At 37.4% G+C, this 21,948-nt stretch overlaps 1 protein-coding gene across 1 annotated transcript in view; it reads left to right on the top strand.

Moving 5' to 3' along the window:
- Nucleotides 1-7,495: 7,495 nt before the first annotated feature.
- The window catches only part of LOC5579066 (GATOR complex protein MIOS), a 31,715-nt gene continuing 17,262 nt past the window's right edge, over nucleotides 7,496-21,948 (top strand). The window contains exons 1-5 of the mRNA XM_001664173.2: nucleotides 7,496-7,817; nucleotides 7,881-8,063; nucleotides 8,777-8,917; nucleotides 8,976-9,095; nucleotides 14,401-16,288. Of these exons, the coding sequence (XP_001664223.1) occupies nucleotides 7,688-7,817; nucleotides 7,881-8,063; nucleotides 8,777-8,917; nucleotides 8,976-9,095; nucleotides 14,401-16,288 (2,462 nt within the window). The 5' untranslated portion in view covers nucleotides 7,496-7,687. The remainder of the gene's footprint in view (nucleotides 7,818-7,880; nucleotides 8,064-8,776; nucleotides 8,918-8,975; nucleotides 9,096-14,400; nucleotides 16,289-21,948) is intronic.

Consider the following 21,948-nt stretch of genomic DNA (forward strand, 5'->3'; position numbering starts at 1 on the left):
ATTTATTTCCAATACACGCTATCTGGTACAGCGATTGAACGAGTACAACGTGTCCGTTATTTGGGCGTTTGGTTGGACGAAGAATTCACGTTCAACTATCACTTCAATGACATCGTTTCGAGGGCAAACAAACAGCTTGGTTTTGTTCTGAAGGTAACAGAAGGTTTCAGCGACCCGCTGTGTCTGAGATCCCTTTACTGCGCTCTAGTTCGTTCTATTCTGGAATTTGCTGCGATAGTGTGGTGTCCGTTCCACGCCAGTTGGATTACCCGAATTGAATCTGTTCAGAGAAAATTCCTGCGCCACGCCCTTAGAAATCTTCCTTGGCGTGATCCCAGTAACCTGCCTCCTTACGAAGACCGCTGTCGTTTATTGAGGATTGATACTTTGGAGAAAAGGCGTTGTGTATCGCAAGCCGCTTTTGTAGCCAAGTTGCTTCAAGGGGACATCGATTCGCCATCCCTTCTGGCTGATGTTAGCATCTACGCTCCGGAGCGGAATCTGCGTAGACGGAATTTTGTCAGTCTCGGCAGTCGGAACACTCTATACGGACAGCATGACCCAACTAGATATATGGCAACGAAATTTATCATCTTTTCGATTTTAACATCACTATGACGACGCTTCGTAATCGATTTGCTGAATATTTTAGACATAGTTAAGTGTGCATTTCATGTAATGTTGATGTTTGTTGCTCGTTTTGTTTTTAGTTTTACTTATATTCATTAAGACAAATTTTATGTCAGATGGATCAAATACAAATAAATAAATATAACCATAGCGGTAAACGTAGACCAAGCTCAGTTCGTAAGACCAAGCTGAGAGTAGTGGGTCCGAATTCCAACGGTCAAGGTTCTTTGTTGGGTTGGGCATTTTCTCGACTTCACAGGATTTTTGCAGACGATAGCATTTTTGTTCTTGCTACATAATATAGAAATGCAAAAAAATCATTTGACAAAAAAAGCTCTCAGTTAATAAGTGTGAAAGTGCTCACACGAGCACACTCTGTCCCAGTTAGTACGTAAAGTCGTTCCTGACACCTTCAGTCCCAACTGGAACAAATCTTTTTTATCATTTTATGTTGAAATAAATTTACAGTTACTTCCATCCTCTAGCGCTAATGATACATATTGAGCATCTCTAGAATGATGTTTTTGACTGAAAAGTTCATTTCTAGGGATGTCTTCTACAAATTATTTACATGCAAGTCACAATTTATTTTATTTTTAGGGCTTCGTAGCCGTGCGGTTAGTGTCACCAGGCATTTAGCCGCATAGTGCTAAGGAGTGTGGGTTCGATTCCCGCTGCAGGCCGGAAAACTTTTCGTGAGAAATGTTCTCCGACTGTACCATTGGGCGTTGCATGCTAGTCCGTTGTCTAGTGTGGTGCTTCCTTCAAAGGGCAAAATGCCCACTGGAAGCATTAACGTGTGGGTGTCTTAAAAAAAAAAAAAAAAAAAAATTAGTCGCATAGAGCTTAGTGACATTTGAACTCACGAACATTCGCATACGCTCGTCATACACAGTTTGTTTTTGTTTTCCTCAACGAAACTTGCACACACTTTCCATACTAATCAAAATGTTTATGGAAATATTACCCAATTTGATATATTTACACCCAGATTCTTGGTGTTTTTCGAGACAGAGTGCATATTGTTTTCCTCTAAGTTTCACAAACACTTCTACACTAGGGCTCTTATACAATTGAGCGTGATAATCACTATGAAGCAAACTTTAGGGTGTTTTATGTATTTTGGACAGTGCGTTATGCGTATATAATTTGGCCTCTTCCATTTGATTTTGCCGTAAATGGCCAAATTGTATACGCGTAACGGTATGTCCAAAATACTTTGATCACCCTAGTTCTGAGATTAAGAAATAAAACAATGCTCGGCACAAACAATATTTGAAATGGTCTATTACAATTGAATGCTGTTTGAAGAGAACTGACTAATTAAATTTGACGTAGTTCCAAATTGAACAATCTGAAACAGTACTTTCTTCCATGTAACGCACAGCCAAGCTCAGCCCAATCTCGAGACTCCATCTAAATCTAAACGGTAAAGAGCATATACGACATTTACCCCAAAACAAAACCTAGTCATTCATTGGAAACCATTTGTTTAGGTGTTGTGAATAAAAACAGCGTATTAAAGAAGAACAGGTCATTTTCATCAGATACAATTTTTATGTTTCCCTTCGCACGTTGATCATTTATAACGATTTTCTTGATAGTTTGTAATCTATCCGTGTTTTTAAAATGCGCGCGTGCTAGAAAAAAAAACTTTTCTGTCAAAGCATTTATTTGTAGGGATGTCTAAACTGCAAAATTTACGCGAGAAGGTTAAAAACTGAAGAAAATCACAAATTCCATCAAATTTTACAGTGAATATAGATTTGGGGGCGTCCATTTTTGTTTCTTTACAATCAAATGATTGTTTTTGAGGAAAAATATTGGGTACGAAAATTTTATCTGACGGAAATGATCCATTAGAATCCGTCGTACTTCCATATAATATTCTACCATACGGGAAATCATTTATACATATAATGCGTCTTAATCGCCCACAATCACACAGCCATGACAGATACAACTCACACAGGTGCACTATCTCTACGATATTTAAACATTAGTATGTAAAGCGAGTATACATATTAGCAGTCGAAAAATTTACAAAAACCATTAAGAAAACAAAAAAATCCGAACCGAATTGCTGGTAGAACTCTGGAACTGAAATGCGGGCAAGATTGAATGAGTAAAAAAAAGACTATAGTATTTTTGTGGATGTTATGAATCCTGCATAGCGAGCGGTACGTGCACGTTTACGTACATCGGCGTCGGATTGGTCGATCTCGATTTTTAAATGTAGCGCGACATTTTTGTAGTAACTTTTATACACACACACACATATAGAACTCAACGCTAATCTTTCATAAACGTTCTGTCGGGTAAGGAATATAAATTATCTAGTTATTGAAAGCAACAAACCGAAACCACAATGCGAAAAAGGCCAAAAAAGAAACGTTAAAAGGATTGCGTGTATATTTGTGAGATGGCAGTGAGATTTTAAACCCAATTGAATTTATATCAGAGGAAACGTGCTATGGCAATATGTAGTAAAGATTAAAACGAAATTCTCAGTTTACCACATGGAAATTATTCAAGCAATAGTCGACAACACTGTTTGTACATACCTAGCTACCGTACACGTAACTCAAAGGTTTTGTTCCGAAAGAAAAATCCGAACATCGAATTAATTGATCAATAAACGTTTGTTTTGTAAGGGCATGTAGGTCACTCACATCATGAGAGGCAAGATAGTCATATTTATTGAATTTAATTCCTTTGTATTGTTCTGTATTCAAGTAATACTCAATAGCTGCGTTTGATTCATTGCATGTTATGCACAAAATTAGAGGGTTTACTATGAAACTCCAAATGTCGAAGAGAAAAAAAATGTTAGGTTAGACCTTTCTTTTGTTGTATATTGTAAAATTCAACGCATTAGCCATTGAAACACTTGGCAATAATTTATGCCAAACCTAGCATTTGATATCCTCCAGGAGAAACAAAGCGAAACAAAGAACACTGAATCACGTTTCATACCGTTTAAAGGAAAAAGGCAAATAAACTTGAAGAAGTTGAATTTTGATCAAGTCAAATAGAAATTCCAAATAAATATTTCATGAAAAAACAAGTTCTCGAACCTGCTTCTCCTTGGACACGATGACAGCCCACGACCCGTTGACCCACCTGTATACTTAACTTCATCTAATCAATTTACTGGTCGACCTCTCATCGTGACAACATGTCTACTTTAAGGTGTCGAATAAAGAGCTTTTGGTTCATGTGGGAATATTAAATAAGTTGAGTTTTGAAAGCATTCGGAGAAATTTTTCATTTTTGCAAGTATGAATAAAAAATATCAAAACTTTTTTGCAATCTACTATAGATGACACGCAGGCTTCGTCATTTGGCGGAGAAGCTTGTGTCATCCGGAAACAAGGATTGTTGACATCCCTATGGTACGAAGCAACAAGTGTAACAGAATATTTTAGAAATGCTCCGTCAGATTAAATAGTATGAGTTATAAGCTAAAAGCAATAAATATTTTGATCTCTATATTTCTTTGCATTTTGTAATAAATTGGAAAAAGTTGGTTTCATACAACTGCATAAATAATTCTTATTGAAACATCAATTAAGATCCATCGAAACGCTTTGTAAAAGTAACGGGAAAATCCACGTAGCAGTTACGTGAAAGTAAGGTTTATCAGCCGTAGTCCAGAAGTTCATGCGTTCATTCTGTGCTACTGATGATCCACGTACAAGCTACGCGAAAAGTGCGATGAAAAAAAATCACGTAGGGTAATTAGGTCCTAAAATGTTAAATGAAATCTTGTTTTTATTTAATGACACGAAAGAGCATGTTACTGCAACTATTATAGCAATTTTTCCCGCTCAAATAACGGCTACATCATATTTAAACTGTAATTTAAAAATTTGGTCCATAAATGAACCTTGACACTTTTGATCATGTTTGACGTTTGCTTAATCGACAAAAACACCACAGGGCTTTTAGTTTTAACACCGGGGTTGTTCCTATCTGACATTTTGGAAGGGACACGGAAAGCAAAATACACCCAAAATTTGAGTTTTAGCCAAGGAATGTGACAAATCTAAAAAAAATGTTTTTTTGACCTAAACAAAGGAAAAACATTTAAAAAATGAGTAAACATGTGTTTTTAGCCTAAACTTAAGCGTTTGGCATTGAAATCGGAACAGGCCTTTGGGGGACCCTATTAGAGAGTATTTTTTCGTTCAACAATAGGGTCCTAAAGGCCTGTCCCGATTTCAATGCCACTTGTATTTTTGTAGGGAATATAGGTAATAATGTATAAAAAAAACATATGTATTGGACAGAACAATAATCCTTGTGTCATTGTTTGTTATGTGTAAAAAAATAAACAGTCGGATTCATATTATCTATCATGAGTATTTGTCAACGAGTGTGTAAAAAAGGTGACTTTTGGATCGCACGAATTGAGTGTGTATGTTGGAATACAGAAATCAGTTTTATAACGGATTTGCACGAGAACGGTTGTGTGTGCTTTCTGGCTCCGAACATTTGGAGGAGCCGAATTCACGAAGATGTCGGAAGTAATTAGTGCAACGGAGTGTGAAATGGATGCACGTTTGTTATCCTGGAAGCCGAATTCACGACACTGGAAATCGACCAATTTCTGTTCTACCGTCGATCAGCAAAGTCTTCGAGAAGCTGTTATCGATACGTTTAAATAACTTCGAGAACGTACTCTTGGTTGAGAATGCTTTCGAAGTCTGGATTAACTTGATTTTCAGTTGGATCAGTGAGTCCTAAATTAAAGTTATGCGCGCTTTCAAATTGTGTTCTAAGTTTTTATGCTTTTTCGCAATTATTTAGAAATAATTTGTTTTCCTCTTTCATTGCCGAAATAGGCTTCTGAGGCTTTTTTTTTTAATTTTAGATAATTTTCAAAAGGGCTAGCTTTAGAGCAAGGGTCCAATTGAGAAATTGTATTTAAAAAAAAAATGTAACATATTTCATATCAGCATCGTGAGTGCGTTAAAATTGCCTTCTCCTCATGTTTTTGAGTCAGATCAATCTATAATCACGGATTCGAATTTTACTTCGAAATTTGGTATTGAAATGACTCTTGCTTTAAGAATTGAATTTGTTAAAGTTACGTGAACATTGTCAATATCAAGTTTTGTTTGCAAAGAAATGTTAACATCAAGATTACTATAAATTTATGTTGCATATGTATTCCAGTCGCGTGAGGGGCCCAGATAGCCGTAGCGGTAAACGCGCAGCTATTCAGCAAGACCAAGCTGAGGGTCGTGGGTTCGAATCCCATCGAAAATAGAATAGAGTATAATTGTACCTGTCACACGACAAACACATGCAAAAATGGTCATTGGCATAGTAAGCTCTCAGTCAATAACTGTGGAAGTGCTCATAAGAACACTAAGCTGAGAAGCAGGCTTTGTCCCAGTGACGACGTTACGCCAGAAAGAAGAAGAAGAATGTATTCCAGTCGGCTCGAAAACAATTGAATGTGTAGCTCATAGGATTCAGAATCACTTCATGGGATATTTGAAATGTAACAGGGACATGATTAGAATAAAAATCAGCGTGAGTAAAGCTAGGTATGTTGTTCTGCTCAAGAAAAGTAAACATTTCTGCGCAAGAAATGGTCAAAAAAATTTCTACAGTGAGCTCCAATTGAATTGACATTTCTTTTCAACTGCGTACTGCGATCAAAGAAAAATGCTTTCTTGAGCATTTCTTGCAAGATATTTTCCACACATCGAGATAGACGTTTACTTTTCTGTTGAAGCAGGTCCGTCCAACTCGGGCTCAGAATGGGTACCACTTCTAGTACTGCATTTGGTCCCTCGGTAGTGCAAAAGGTACCCAAGTTTGACAGATCGTAGTACATTTTCACAGCATTCTAGATTACCTTATGAGCCATAATGTTTTGGGCAACTGCAAGGGACATGGAGGTCTTTAATGTGTCTTTGGTTGAAGTGCACACTTTCCATAACAGTTGGCTATAAATGTGACTGTTGAAAGAGTGTCTAGAAAAGTAAAAACACATGAAGGGCTTTTAGGGTATTGAATTGAGAAATATCCTGAAGAGCATTCACCAAACAAAATTTGGAATTGCTTAGTTAATAATTCCATGAGCGATGTTTGGCACTAAAGTCACTTATGATGAAAAAAAAATTGACTTATTGCAAGTCAATTTCCGCAAGTCAGTTTGAAGCAAATTAACCCAAAATTACTGTAGAAAAATGTTCTATTTCCCGCTGCATTTCCCGCATTTAAAGCCTTCAATGACACTTATGATATAGAGAAATTCAAGTACCCAACATAGGCTACTTGATGAAATTCACGTTTTTGAACTACTGTATTGGAAGAGCCACGTGATTTTCGCGAAATTCAAGCCTACTACTATTACCATTCCCAGCACTGGTCAAAACGATTTAAAACGCTTGCTACTTGAAAACAATAAGGTAACATTTTGCGGATTAAAGTAAAGATTCGCAATATGAATGATGATTGCAACTCCCCCACATGCCCCATCAAGTCGATCATTAAGATAAACAAAAAAGTTTGGATCTCTTTTATGTTTTGATTCAGGTTTCAAATAAGTTTCATTAATATCCGCTTTGTGTGATCTGCATGACATTTTGCTCCGAAAAATCCGAAATTTTATTCCCTGCCCGCAGAAATTTCAGAAAACGGGATGGTGAAATAGGCCAGGAGAAGTGGATGAACTTGTCATTCATTTTTCTGTCAAATCTCATACAAAATCTACTTTTTCTTTGACAGAAATTCACTCTAGGTGAACCACTTCCCCTGGCCTATTTCTCCGTGTGCTTCATTGTGAGCTAACGTGGCGCACCTTCCCCTCGCTCGCTAAGCTGTCAAAATATAAATCATGTTGCAAAACAAACGAGTTCATTCTTATCAGTGGGGTAAACAACACCAGCCAGACGATCTGTGCGTCGATAACAGAAAATTTTACCTAACATATTGAATATTTCAGCGAAATAAAAGACATTTGTGCAGTTTAGGCTAGGAAATTTCACTAGAAAGTGTTCGATTGTGACATGCAAACGTGAATTGACCGTCCGCAACAATGACGCAAACCGTAGTCGAAGTGCACTGGTTCCCCAAGTATCCGGATCGTTTCCTCACGGCGGCCGGATCGGAGATTAACCTTTACCAGGTCAAACACCGCGATCTGATCGACCATAGCATCCAAACCAGTAAGTTGCATTATCGATTTCATCTGATAGTAAGGAATTACATGGAATTTTTACCCTTTGCAGATATCAATTTAGACATTTCCAAAAGCACCACTGCCACATTGATTGCCTTCGAGACACGATACCAGTTTATCCGGTCGGTTGCTCCGTCCTTCCATTCAACGGGGGAGATTCTGTTTGCGGCTGGGTTGCCCAATGGGAAGGTAGCACTGTGCAATTTTGCAACCGAGAACAATGTGGAATTCAGTAAGTTGATTCTTGGTTTCATGCTGAACAGTGGGGTGCCCCATAATGCTCGAACTATAAAAAAAATATGTTACATCCTCCAATTTTGTTCATTGTGAGCCCAAAAACTTCTGTGGAAATTTGATCAAAATCCGTCAACTCTAAGCGGAAGGCTAAACGAGCTTGAAGTTTGTATGGAGAGAATCAATCAAATATATGGGAAAACGGCGTATAAGGTGCAAGATGAGCTCCCTAAGGATGGGTCAGATTCGAACCTACTTAGTAAAATTTGGGGTAAATGCGCGATCTCAAGAAATTTGTTCTCTAACTTTGTCCAAATCTTACCAAATCCCCCATCATCATGGGATTAGTTTTACATCTTCTATGATCTGCTCAAGAGCGCTGTAACATATAAACCGAACAGAATTTGGTTTTATATTCGGAATTTTTAACATGTGGTCTATTATTATTCATCGTTGGTAGTTCGACTGTAGTTCGTTGTTGGTGATATATTGGCTTTTCAGTGTTGACAAAATTAAAAACTTATTTTGTCCAACGTTTCGGTTATTATTATTCATACAAATTTCATCTCCCTCCCTAGAGTTGACGGATTTCACTCAAAATTTCACAGTAGCTTCTGGGGGTCTAAATGAACAAATTTTGGGGGATGTAAGTTAGTATTTTTTACAGGTTGAATTTTTCATTGAATTAACTTTTCTTATATTTCGAAACAGCACCGAGATTATCACGTCCATGTACGTGCCTTGCTTGGAGTGAGCTGGAGCCAAGCCTACTGGCGATGGGACACGATAGAAATCGTTCCGATCATTGCATTACAATATGGGATACGGAACGAGGCGTTCCCAATCAATCCTGTAAGTTGCTTCTAAACGAGTGATGTAGAATAGATCTAATTGAATTTTACCATTTTAGCTATCCTCCAGTTGATCGGGTTGTCGGAGACGGCACATTCCATCTGCTGGGATAAGACGTTTCCGCAGGTTTTGATAGCCGGAATGAGCCATAAGCACATCAAGATGATGGATTTCAGACGTGAGTATTCCTCTCTTAATATGAATCGTGTAGGGCTGGTAGCAGGCCTCTTTAGATTTGGTCATTACTTCGATGCATGTCTCTATAAAATTTATATATTAATGAAAGGTCTCTAAGCTCTTTGAGTAATCAAAATCACAAGTCACTTTTTCTTTATTGATAACTCTAGCGCAACACTTTAGAGTCTTTAATGAAACCTCCAAAGTCTCTCTCGTGATTATTTGCGAGGAATTTCTCAGATTCTTCTAGTGATTTTTATTGGAATACGTTCAGGGAATCAGGCATCCTCCCGAAAGTTCCTCCAAAAAATTCTCTGAGAATTGCCTCCAGAGATTTTTCAAGAGATCTTTGGAGGAATTTCTCCTAAATTTGTTTCCGAAAATGCTTTGAATATACAACTCAAACAACTCCAGTAATATCCACAAAAACTAGTATATTTTCCCAGGTACAATTTCAGGATTACCACAACAGATTTTTCCACCAATTTTTTGAACGATTTACTTACTCCAACAGATCCGAAGATTCATACAGGAGTTCGACCAGGGAAATTCTCAAAGATTATTATTTGAAGAAGTTCGTTGAGAGTTTTTTTTACTAAAAACCTTAAAAAAATCCTCTTACGCCGATTTTTGCAGTTCTTTCACGTTCATATAGATTCCCGTGAACGCATTCCCTATTTGTCTTAAGCTTTGCTTAAAAATTCCTTTAAACTTTATCCCAACATTATCTATTGAGAACTCTTCCAGTAATATCTCAATAAATTCGACCAGAGATTCCTCTTTAAGTTATTCCGGAATTTTCCTAGAAAATTCTCCAAAATTTCATCCACGAATTACTCCTACTGCTGTTGTTAAACAATTCTGGAGAAAAATATACATGGATTCAATGAAATTTGATTCCAGATTTCACACCAGCAAATATCTACTACCGTAATCCGGGGGCAAATTGATCACTGGGGTGAATATGATCAGGTCGGTATAAAATAGCATTTCCTTTCAAGGATGCTTAATATTTCATTGCCATCACAGACATTGCATGTTTTATATTTTATAGATGGCTAATGATGGTTTTAAACTATTTCATTTTTATTAAGGTCAGTTTTTCATTGAAATATTCACAGTTTCTGAAGGTGTTGGCAATACTGTTGGAGATGTCGGTACTAAACAATCCACTGGTGCTAAGCCTGCATTTGATCTTTGAGTGTTAAAAAATTTGTGTTAGCTTCAGTGTGAACTGCTGATCTCATTTTTAAAATCGTACAGCATTACAATAATAGTTTTTTGCTCATAAAACCGTTTATTGTTGAATAACGTGCTTATTTCAAGGAAAATTGCATACATTTAGGCGTATTATGCAGCTTTAGAAGGTTTAATTTTGTAATAAAATGATGATATACACGAGTTGTAAGGATTTTGACATCATTTTCAGATTCAGGAGACCCAAATTTAGTAGATAGAGAAATTTTACATTCTAAAATATGCTTTATTATATAGTGATTAATTTCGCCCCAATGTGCCATTTTCAATTTTTGACATTAAAACTAATTTTATGAAATGTTAAATTTTATTTAATAACAAATCGATTACATAAACTGATGGAGATCAATGAAGTACTGATTTTACCGAAATAAATTTAACAATTTTTGAATTCCAAAGGAAATCGTGACAAAAAGTTGTTAAAAAGTGATCAATTTGCCCCCGGATTACGGTACATTAATTATTCCAATCAATACGCATTTCTGTGGAGACGTGGGAATATTTTCAGAAAATACTACTGGATATTATCTAAGGGTTTGATCGATTCTTTTTTTTATAATGATCCTTGAAGAGACAGGATGAAATAAATGTAAAAAAAAAAATAAATAATGATAATAGGGTCGATGTACCAATAGCCGCATAGCTAAGAACAAAAATTCGTATAAAATCGAAAAATAACGCTAGCGTATTTTAACAAAACTTTTATATTTTTCCTACAAAGTGCGGATCAAAAGCTTTCGTTTGGTGTAAAAAAAGTTCTTAATTCATCAATTATTTCGTGAGATAAAAAATAGTTTATCTCAGTAGTGCTACTATAGGAACAATAGGTTTACTATAGGCGCAAGGGAGCTCAAATTTTAAGCAAAACTAATTTTTTCGATCATTTTTTGAACAATATCAATCTGTGTATCGATGGTACTTAGATAAATAGCTCCTGACCTTCATGTCAAAAAATGTTTTGAATAGATTTATAGCAAAACGGTCGTAAGAAGCCACTAGTGCGACTATAGGGGACTGTCCACTAAGGGAACATCGACCCTAATACATATATAATACAAAACATTTTGATTTCCGTGTAATCAGCCAAAAGCGTATCGACAACAAACCACCCAATACTAAAATTGATCATAGATTCCACTGCATTCATGTCAAAAGAATCATTCCGATTGGCCCTCCAATAGAAAGTGAGGATGAAAAAATCCACGAGTATAAATATGACCCTGTCTTCTGTGGAACGTTCTTAATAGGGACGCATGACCTTCGGGTTCTTCTGTTTCTGTTCGGGATGAACCACTGCGACCAGTTTTCTTTGATCTTTTGTGGTATACCCGTGTCCTTTGTTTAGTGCATGTCGTTCTACTCCATGACTATTGAGAAATAATGAAGTAGTTGTTTTTTATACAAATATCATTCTTTACCATTTTGCATAGAGCCTCTTTAGAAAAAGATACCGCTATTTATACCTTTTGGAGAAAACAGTTTGTCACCATTAAACTCTCTTTCTCCGAAAATAACATTTTCCGAACTACGAAGCCACGAACTACTACAACCATGCTCTATCCTCCTAAGATAGAAAAGCAGATGGTTAAGCTTGAGTACCGCACACAAAATCGATCAATTTTGATCCCAGAGAGCCACAATTCAAGTTTCGGTGAAATGAAATGAGTGAGTGAGTGAGTGCGAATCATTTCACCGAAACTTGAATTGCGGCCCACCGAGATCGAAACTGTCGGATCCAATGTGCAACACTCAAGCCCAACCAAGGAGGGGGACCATCTCAAGAATACAACGCACAGTTATAACAGTTCATGGCTTCACAATTCGAATTTCGGGGAAATGAGTCTGGTCAACACTGCTCCCAAACCTTCGGGTTAAAGTCCCTCACAAACAACAACAATAGTGGAACGTTCACTTTTTCGACGAATGTGGTAGAGTGAAGACCACTTGCAGCAGTGACCAGTAGCAGCAGACCAGCAGAAGGAAGCAAGCCGCAACCACCGTTGAAGAGTTCGGTTGGATTGCTCCGCTTGCAGCACCGATTTTGCGACGGTCTCATTCACCTCGCATATCGGCTTCGGACGGGAACAAACTGTAACTAGTGATCCTTTATAGAGGATAACTAATCTAAAGGATTACTAATCTAAAGGTGTTGCCCTGAAAATAAATAATACCGTTACAAGATGTCCAAAGTTAATGCTTTTGAAATTTATTTTTCATTTTAAATAACACAGTTCTAATGAGCAGATAAGAAAATAACATCATTATGCTCAATAGGGTTCTAAAGTCCTGTTTCAATTTTAGTACCAAACGCATTAGTTTAGGACAGAAATACATGTTTGCTTAAATTTCAATTATTTGTCGTTGATTGAAGTCCAAAAATACATTTTATCTGTTTTTTGAGATTTTGGCACACCCCTTGGCTTTAACTCAAATTTTGGGTGTATTTTATTTTCCGTGTCCCTCCTGAAATGTCAAATAGGAACAATCCCACTGTTAGCACTTTTCAAAAAGTAAAACCCCAGTGGAAATTTGTCGGAGAAGTAAAGTCAAACATGATCAAAAGTGTCAAGGTTCAAATTTGAACCAATTTTTAAATTTAAAGTTTAAATACGATAAAGTATTTATTTGAGCAGGAAAATTTGCCAAAGTAGCAAGGACACGATTTGTCGTGTTATTCAATAAAAGTAGGATTTTATCATAAATTTTAGAACTAAATTGGTGGGTTAAATAAGGTTTGAGCAAAGTTTAAGAAATACAAAATCTTATATATGGAGATCTTGAACGAAATCTATGCATAAACTCCTAGAACTTACAAGATTTGCTTATAAAATAGGCCAGGGAAAGTGGTTCACCTAGAGCAGGCCTGCCCAACGTACGGCCCGCGGGCCGCATCCGGCCCGCGACCACATTTTATGCGGCCCGCGAAGAGTCTCATATCCGGCCTGTTAATTGTTCTACCAACTTGAAGTTAGAATATACCAAGTCTGATGATTTCCTTTTTTTATTAAAGCAAAATTTTGAAAATTTAAGAATTGAAGAATAGCTGAATTTTAGTACTTTTTTCGAATTTGAATAATCTTTAGAGTTGTAAAAGACAGTTTTGAAGTACGTAATGTAATGATATAAAAAAGTGAATTACCATCAATGTTTAACAAATGTTGTGTCAAATAAAATCACACTTAATCAAAGGCAGAATTCTCAATGAATTATGGGCGTTAATTTTGCACAGTTCTGAGAAGGGTTATTTAGAATATTAGGAACATTTTTCATGAAATTTTGGACAGGATTCTCAAACAATCAAACAAAATAAATCACTGAAGCCGGATTTGCTGTTGAAAAGGAATCGCCAAAGAAATTCCTCGCCGATTCCTAGCAGAAGTTTTCTACAGCGACTCCCATTTTAACTGACTTTTTTTAACTGTATACTGTGAACAGAAAAAAGCGCTTTCTTGTTCTATTGTCTGCAGGAATTTCTCATGCATCAAGATATGCCAAGAAATTACTTTTCAGCAGCGAATCAGACTTGCATCTGGAACATACCTATCACAAAATCCTGGACAGAACATTCACACAATCCTAGATAAGATTCAGAAAGAATTCCGAACAAAATTCATACAAATTTCATACTACAATTTCCCAGATTCTTAGACAGGATTATAGAATATATATCGAGCACGATTCTGGATTCGAAGAATCCAGCACCTTATTTATTCCTAGGCGAAATTATCACAAAATCTTATACTGCATTCCTTGATTCCGTCGCTCGCCCTCAAAAGCATGCAACAAAATCGAAAGACGACCAAACTTCTCAGAGAAATCTATGGCCGAATTCTCTGATAAATTCCTTTGAATACTCTTATCTTCCGGTTCCTGTTTGGATTGTGTTTGTTTTCCCGGTTCATGTATGATCAGATTTTAACTCTTATTCGGTTTATTTTTTCAAGCAGAGACTTAATAGTTTATACTTTTAAGATACTTCGTCGCTACCAGCTCTAATTGCGTTAAAATATAAAATTTTATAAGATTGTATATAATGTTTTAATCCACAGAAAATCCAGCCATCGTAACGTTGGCCAACGCCCGAACCGTCAACGGACTCTGCATCGCTCCCAACGGTCGCTATCTGTCCAGTTACGTGGATAACGTAATCAACCTGTGGGACCTGCGATCGCTCGAGAAACCAATCAGCCAGATCCAAATGCAGAAGAACATCACCCACTTATCGTGGTGTCCAACGCGTTCCTCGGTCCTTACCACGCTCCAGCGAGACTCGCCGTTGATCAACCTGATCGATCTGCACTGGCCCGGTTCGGAATCCGACGGAGGGGACCCCCATTCCATAAAACGGTTCGTTACTCCGTTCCAAGCGAGGGCCACCAATCGCATGCCGACCATGGGATATCTTTCGTGGCATCCGTACGATCTGGAGCGGATGTTGGCCCTGTCCGGAACAGGGACGATTTGCGATTATCGTATTCCGCAGCGAGTGGCCATCGCCTGGGATAACAACAACAATTTGTATGGGAACGATGGATGTGAATTGCAGCAGCTTACATCGCCTTCGCCGTCATCGTCGCCAACGGATTCCCTGAACCAGTGGGATTGCGGGATCGACAGCTACGAGGAAGACATTGCCGAAACGATTCAGAAGAGAGCGCTCAACAATTATGGTCTGACAGCGGAAATGCAACGAAATGGGGATCTTGCTGGTAATTCCAATCTTAAAGGCGTCTGGCGGCTGCTCGGCCACATGATCAAGGAGGACTGCAAGCTGGGCTTGAACACGATCCTCGGAGTCTGCAGTGCTCCGGATGGGCCGGCTATGTCCCGTTCCGACCCGGTCATGATGAAGTGGCTGGATTTCAGCATCGGAAGTGGCTTGGTCGTTTATCGAAGCGAACAAAGAGATACGGCTCAACTGCTCTGCGGATGGACATTCGATCGGAGCAAGGAATCTTCGTTCCTGTCCTTCATAGAGGAACTCTGCTCAAACAAAGAATACACTCGGGCTGCCCTGATTGCTTGCTTTCACTTTCGGATCAAGCAAGCCATCGAAATCCTCAGCTGTGGAGCTGAACAACCTTCCGACCCGACTTCCCTGCTCCGTGTAGCTGCCATAGCCCTGTCCGGGTTCAGTGCCGAGCGTTCCGGCCTGTGGCGAAAGCAGTGTGGCGCTGCTCGAACCCAAATCGATGATCCCTATCTGCGGTGCATGTTCTCCTTCCTGGCGCACGAAAAGGACGGCTTCGAAACCGTGACCAACGAAACGGAAATTTCCCTTAGTGATCGGATGGCCTTCGCTTGTAATTTTCTCTCAGACCTTAAACTCGCAGAGTACATCAAGGGAATGGTCGCCAACTGCATCGAGTCCGGAGATTTGAATGGCCTTCTTCTAACAGGAGCCACCAACGACGGTATCAAACTGCTCCAAAGCCACCTGGATAGAACCGAGGATGTTCAAACCGTCGCCCTGATAGCAGCGCGTTTCCTCACCTCCGATTTGCTAACCGACTATCGCGTTCAATACTGGATTTCAACCTATCGGGACCTTCTGGACATCTGGGGCTTGTGGGAGCAACGTGCCCAGCTGGACATCACCCTGGGAAGAATTCGTTCCCCGCCGCAAAACTCTCGATCAGTTTTCCTCCTGTGCAACTTTTGCGGCAAGAACGTCTCGATGGCCCTGCAGGAGGATGCCCGGGTCCGGAGCAATGCGGCCGTCATGCATAAGCTTTCGTCTTGCCCGAACTGCCGGAAACCGTTGCCGCGTTGTGCGCTCTGTCTGCTGCACATGGGAACCACGATGGGTGCCATCTCGCAGGGTCACGCCGCCCAAGGGCAGATCGGGTGGCAATCGAAGCCGTTCTCGAAGTGGTTCTCATGGTGTCAGACCTGTCGGCATGGGGGTCACACGGAGCATCTGGCAGAGTGGTTCAAGTGAGTATTTTTGTTTTATTCATAAAGTTTGAATGACTCTTGGTAATTTCTCAGAGAACTATTCCCCTCGATACCTGTTCCTTAGAATTCCATTCGCCAGCCAACTAAATGTATCTATTTCAAAGTCTCACGGTAGAAAAAATACCGCACCGGTTAATGTACAGTTTTTTAACATTGGGTTTCTTCGGTGGTTATTCCGGGGTCATTTCGGTAATCAAGAAGAATCAAAATAGTCCTTTATCTATAATTGAACTGCAAGAAACACAGGTACTCAAAATCATGAGTGGTCGCATGTCTAGTTATGGTACAAAAACTGAAATGTCCTACAATACAGGTATCTCCAGTGTTCATTCCTGGCTTATTTCGATGGTCGCAATGAGCCAAAGTGGTCATTCACAGGGTGACCAGCGCACCGGGAAATCGGGAAAACCGGGAAAAAGCCGTGAATTTCAAATCACCGGGAGAAAACCGGGAAATATACGGGAATTTTAATTAACACCGGGAAAATATTGCATACCAGTTAATATTTCAACTAGTACAATCTATATTTTTTTTGTGGATTTGTTTATAGCTTCTGGATTCGAATCCCAAGTTATTCAATGAAGTCAGTTAAAACGTAGCCTTTATGCAAATGTTACTGTTTGTTCTAATTCAGTAATTAATTAGTCAGTAAGTAACACTTTAGATGACGAACATCTTCCGAATAGTTTTATTTCAATAAGTTCTATGAATAATTTTCCCTCCCCTTGGTTATGCGACCATGCCGCGATGGGAGGGCATAATCCATTAGCCCATATGATGGAAACCAAAGGCGTAACCTGTAGTGGTGGTATCACATTTTGGCATTTTTTGCTTAAAGCCGCGTCATAATTCATATGGCATAGACGCAATAATATCTCGGATGTGATCCAACGGACATTCTGCGTCATTGATTGAATTGATGCCCATTTCAAATAATTAATCTATTCGAAGTGGACATTAATACTATTGGTGACGTTCAGTTTGCCTTTTGCTAACCAGAATGATCCGTAGCCACTCTTACTATTAGCTAGCTAGATACATCGTTATCATATACGACGTAGGGAATACTTAGGAACTCTTAGGAAAATGACTAGTAGATTCACTGAGTAGAAATGAGTGGCGACAATCTTATTTTAATATGGTTTTATCATTGCCATAATAAGAAATACCTCTTTTGTAACAGCGGTATAAATAATCTAATTCCAGCTTCATTTTCGCAAAATTTACAAGTAGAAAGTAGGCGTTGTGAAGCATTGCATTTGCCACCAAAAAGTGAATCTTGTAGGAGACTGTAATAGAAGCCTAAGGTAACTTTACTCTTCAATATTCACTATAAAAATGACTATGGAAAGTAAGACGCTGAGATCGATCATTAGGGTACACTTGCTAGTTTCGAAAAATTGTTGAACAGACAAGGAAAGCGACTTTTTTCTTTAAGGATATACCGTGTACGCACCAAACTTTGCGCAGTTAAGAAATTAGCATCGTGTTTTTGCTTCAAATTAGGCTAAAATACGTATCTTTTTATTCAAACTTCTGCCAACGATAGGCTTTTAACCCTTCAGTAGAACGCGTGATTTAAAAAAAATAAAAATGATTCACAAAAAATTAAAAAATTCAAAAGGTGATGCAACATCTTGTGCCTAACATTGCGCACAAAATCTGAATTGTTCCTAACTTTGCGCATGATGTGCCTAACTTTGCGCATGCCTTAAATTGCTCGTTTACTCTAAATAATTTAACTTTTTTACTAGTTTTGTATTAAATAAAAAGGTTACAACTAATATGAGTTTCATCAAGAGTTTTTTCCGTGAATTTCAATTTAATTTATTCAATCACCTTAAACATAGAGTGCCCACGAATAGTAATTTACTCTGTTCTTATATTTTTATAATACATATATTCACAAGATTACAATCTGAGCAATATAGTTTACAGCCACAGCTTATGCCTATTTGTTATCGTACGTTGCTTTATATAACTTATTCTCTTGTTTTTTTTTTAATTCTTAAACTGAGAGATGTATCGTTGATCTCTCGCGATTAATTATTTTTTTTATCTATTTGCCGCCAGTACGGATATTCCATAATTGAACGCTTTTTGCTAGACAACTGGAGCTTGAATCATTGTCCTTCAACTGGGAAGCCAACCTTTGCGCTATCAATTATCCAAGTTTACAGTAATAGTCTCCTGTGTTAATACAGTGGATTTTCCGAGATTTTTCAATGCACACCTTGCCTTGAGCTTCATACAAAAGGTACTTTCAAGAATATTACATGTAGCCGCTGTCTTATGGATTGAGTGACCATTCCTGGTAAGATCGACAGATTTTGTCATTTTCAAGGACGTACATGTATTTACGTGCCATTCCGAATTGCTAGAAGTGCGCAAAAACTAAGACCCTCATGTAAAAAATGGGTCCTAACATTGCGCATCGAAAACAAATGGAATTACTAGAATATTACCTTTCTTGCAAATACACCGCAAATATACTTTTCACAACACAGTTTTGTTCATAAAAATGTTGATTTTTTGCAGAGCCACTCCTTAGCGCTTGTTCTAAGACGGTGTAAAATTACACGTTTATGCGTATGACGATAAGGTTTTTTATTTATTTACTAACATTAACGAGAGTTTCTTAGTAAACAAATGTATGTCAAATACTTATTTCACATAAACGAACATGTTGCTGAAACTGAATTGTTAAAAAATCACTGATTAATTATAATTTTTTCGTGCTTCTTTAAAATACGCAAAGTTTGGAGCTGCGCAAAGTTAGGTGCGTACACGGTATGAACGTAATGACCAATAAATACTTTTAACAAAAATGAAATTAATTAGAACTACCATCAGTGCACCAGTTTCCGCTCATGTTCCAGTAGCCCGCTCACACTGAAAAAAGATAAGTTTACACAAAGAAAATTTGAAAACTTTAGCCGCTATACAATTCAAACCGACAAATAGAATCATACTGTCGACATATTTTTGTGTATTTAGGGGGAGATCCCCCAGTGCCGGACAGCACCCAATACCGGACAAAGTTGAAACATTGAGAAATCATGGTCCAATCAAGATGGTGTATTAGTAGAAAAGAAAGCTATTATGTAGACTAATGTTTGCGTAGAATAACACATCCTTGAAATATGCATCCCTTTTTAAAAAAGTAGAAAAGTTTGAAAATCTTTAAAAAATTGACGTATCTTCTTAATTTTGAGCCTATTTAGTAATTATTTTAAATATGAAAAAATACTTTGGATCCCGCAAGCATAATCGAACATAATCCTAATTTGATAGTATGAATGTATTTTGTATCATAATTGAAGTAAATATGGACAAATTACAATTTTGGTTAAGCATCTCCTGTCCCTCAGTTTCGGACAGCTTGATTTGTTATATGATATCTTTGTAATTATTGCATCAGTGTCTCAAAATACTTTAATTTTTCATAGGTTCCGTCGGCCATGGTATCAAACATGCAATAAAATTAAGAAGAATGAACATTCATAGCAACATCGTAAAATGTGCTATTTTTCATCATATATGAAAGAGGTTTTTGATCGGCATCTTGCAAACTAAGAAAAACTCAAATTATTTTTGTAAATGTTGCAATTGCATTGAATTGGTAATTATAAGCTATTTTTATAGTGTACACATTCAATGATGTTCAAATTTACAGAATTCAAGGCATTTCCAGATCGTGTCCGGTATTGGGTGCCACCTTTCAAGATAGATCAATTTGGTACTAAAATACATCATCAAAACACAATGTCAAAATTCATATTTATATTTTCAAATTTATTTTTGTACACTATAAAAATGATAATATTTATCATAAATGGGTAAAACGAGCCCATCAAATCAATATTTTTCGAATTATGAATTTAGTGGCTTAAGTGTCCGGTACTGGGGGATCTCCCCCTACTAAAATTACCTTATTTTTTGAACTCGTGAGCGGGCTACTGGAGCATGAGCGGGTACTGGTGCGTTGACGGTACTACTAAATAGCCTAATTTTGTTAAGACTTGACGACACTTGACATTTAAGCCTCTAATCTTACGTAAAAGACAATAGTAATCAGAATAGCACTTGAATGACAAATTATTCAAAACCATTTCGACTAGACAGTATTAGTAATGCACTACTATTTCAAACAAATTCTACACTACTATTTCAAACAAATTCTAATGGAGCTGCTGATTTTCATAATGCTTCCTTTTCTCAGAAGCAAGGGAATATGGGTACTTTTCAAAAACTACCACGTCACAATACTAATAAAAAACAGTGTTCATGTGGGCGCCATTGCCTAGTCCGTCTGAGTATTGGTCCTGGTAGAGGGGAAACTTGGCAAAAGCCAGACCGAGGGTTCAGCCTTGACAAGTTAAGCTGTCAGGCAGCTCCAACTAAATACCATACAAAAAAAAATAAGTTCTATGAATACTTTTATGTTACGGACTACCTACAATGTTTAGATGTTATCAATTACATTTCTCTAAGCAAGCTTGCAATTCGCTAAGGTTTATTGCATTTACAACTTTCTATGATTCTTAGTAAAAAGTGCTTAGAAAATATTATTTCAATAATTTACCAGAAACAACTTATGAGAAAGTTTACCTAACTTTTCAAAAAAAAATTTTGTATGAATTTGACATATTAATATAGATATAGTAACGCCCCTTTTGAGAATTTTTGAAAAAATATCTTGTCCAATATATTTGAAATATCGAAGGGTCAAACTATTCTTAGTACTAAACTATTTAATAACAAATTCCACGATTACTTAAAACGACCGAAGGAAAATATTGTTTCATAGGTCAAACTGATATTTAGCAGATCAGTAGGGAGCCAGATTTTATTCTTGACCCTTTTGATTCACTTGGCCAATGGGGTGTTTGAAAGCTAAAGAGCTCATATTTGGAAATAATATGTGTCGTACTGAAGCGCTTCTTATTGCAAAGTTTCAGACAATTCGGCCCAGAAAAATACCCCATGCCATTTTCAAAATCAGTTTTTTCGTTCAAAATAATGATAGTTTACATTGAACACTTTTTCGTCGAATGAATTTCAGTTTCGAACAGAAAAACTTCTTCAAGGATCCGTCATCGCAATCATCGTCATCATTGAAACTTCAAAAGCAGATTTTCTGCTCAAAACTGAAATTTATTCGTTGAAAATATTTTTACTGTAATTTTAGTGTAACTCATTTGAAATGGTAAAATATTTTGTAAATATATATATATATATATATATATATATATATATATATATATATATATATATATATATATATATATATATATATATATATATATACGATATTTAGCATATCATCAAACCGGGAATATTTTTGATATATTGGGAAAAAACCAGGAGAAAACCGGGAATTTGAAAATGACTTTTGACTGGTCATCCTGCATTCACCTATAATTGAACTAGAAGAATCACAGGTATTCAAAATCATGAAGAATGAGCCGGCGGGTATCTCCGGTTGACATTCCTGGGTTAATTCGGTGGACCAGAAGAACTATTTTTTTATCATATATTTATTTATTTATATAGTCATTAATCTATAATTAACCTAGAAAAGTCACAGAGGAGTCACAGAGATTCAAAACCATGAAAATTGAGTCGTCGCATGCCTA

The sequence above is a fragment of the Aedes aegypti genome, chromosome 2 (assembly GCF_002204515.2).
Source record: "Aedes aegypti strain LVP_AGWG chromosome 2, AaegL5.0 Primary Assembly, whole genome shotgun sequence".
Lineage (NCBI taxonomy): Eukaryota > Metazoa > Arthropoda > Insecta > Diptera > Culicidae > Aedes > Aedes aegypti.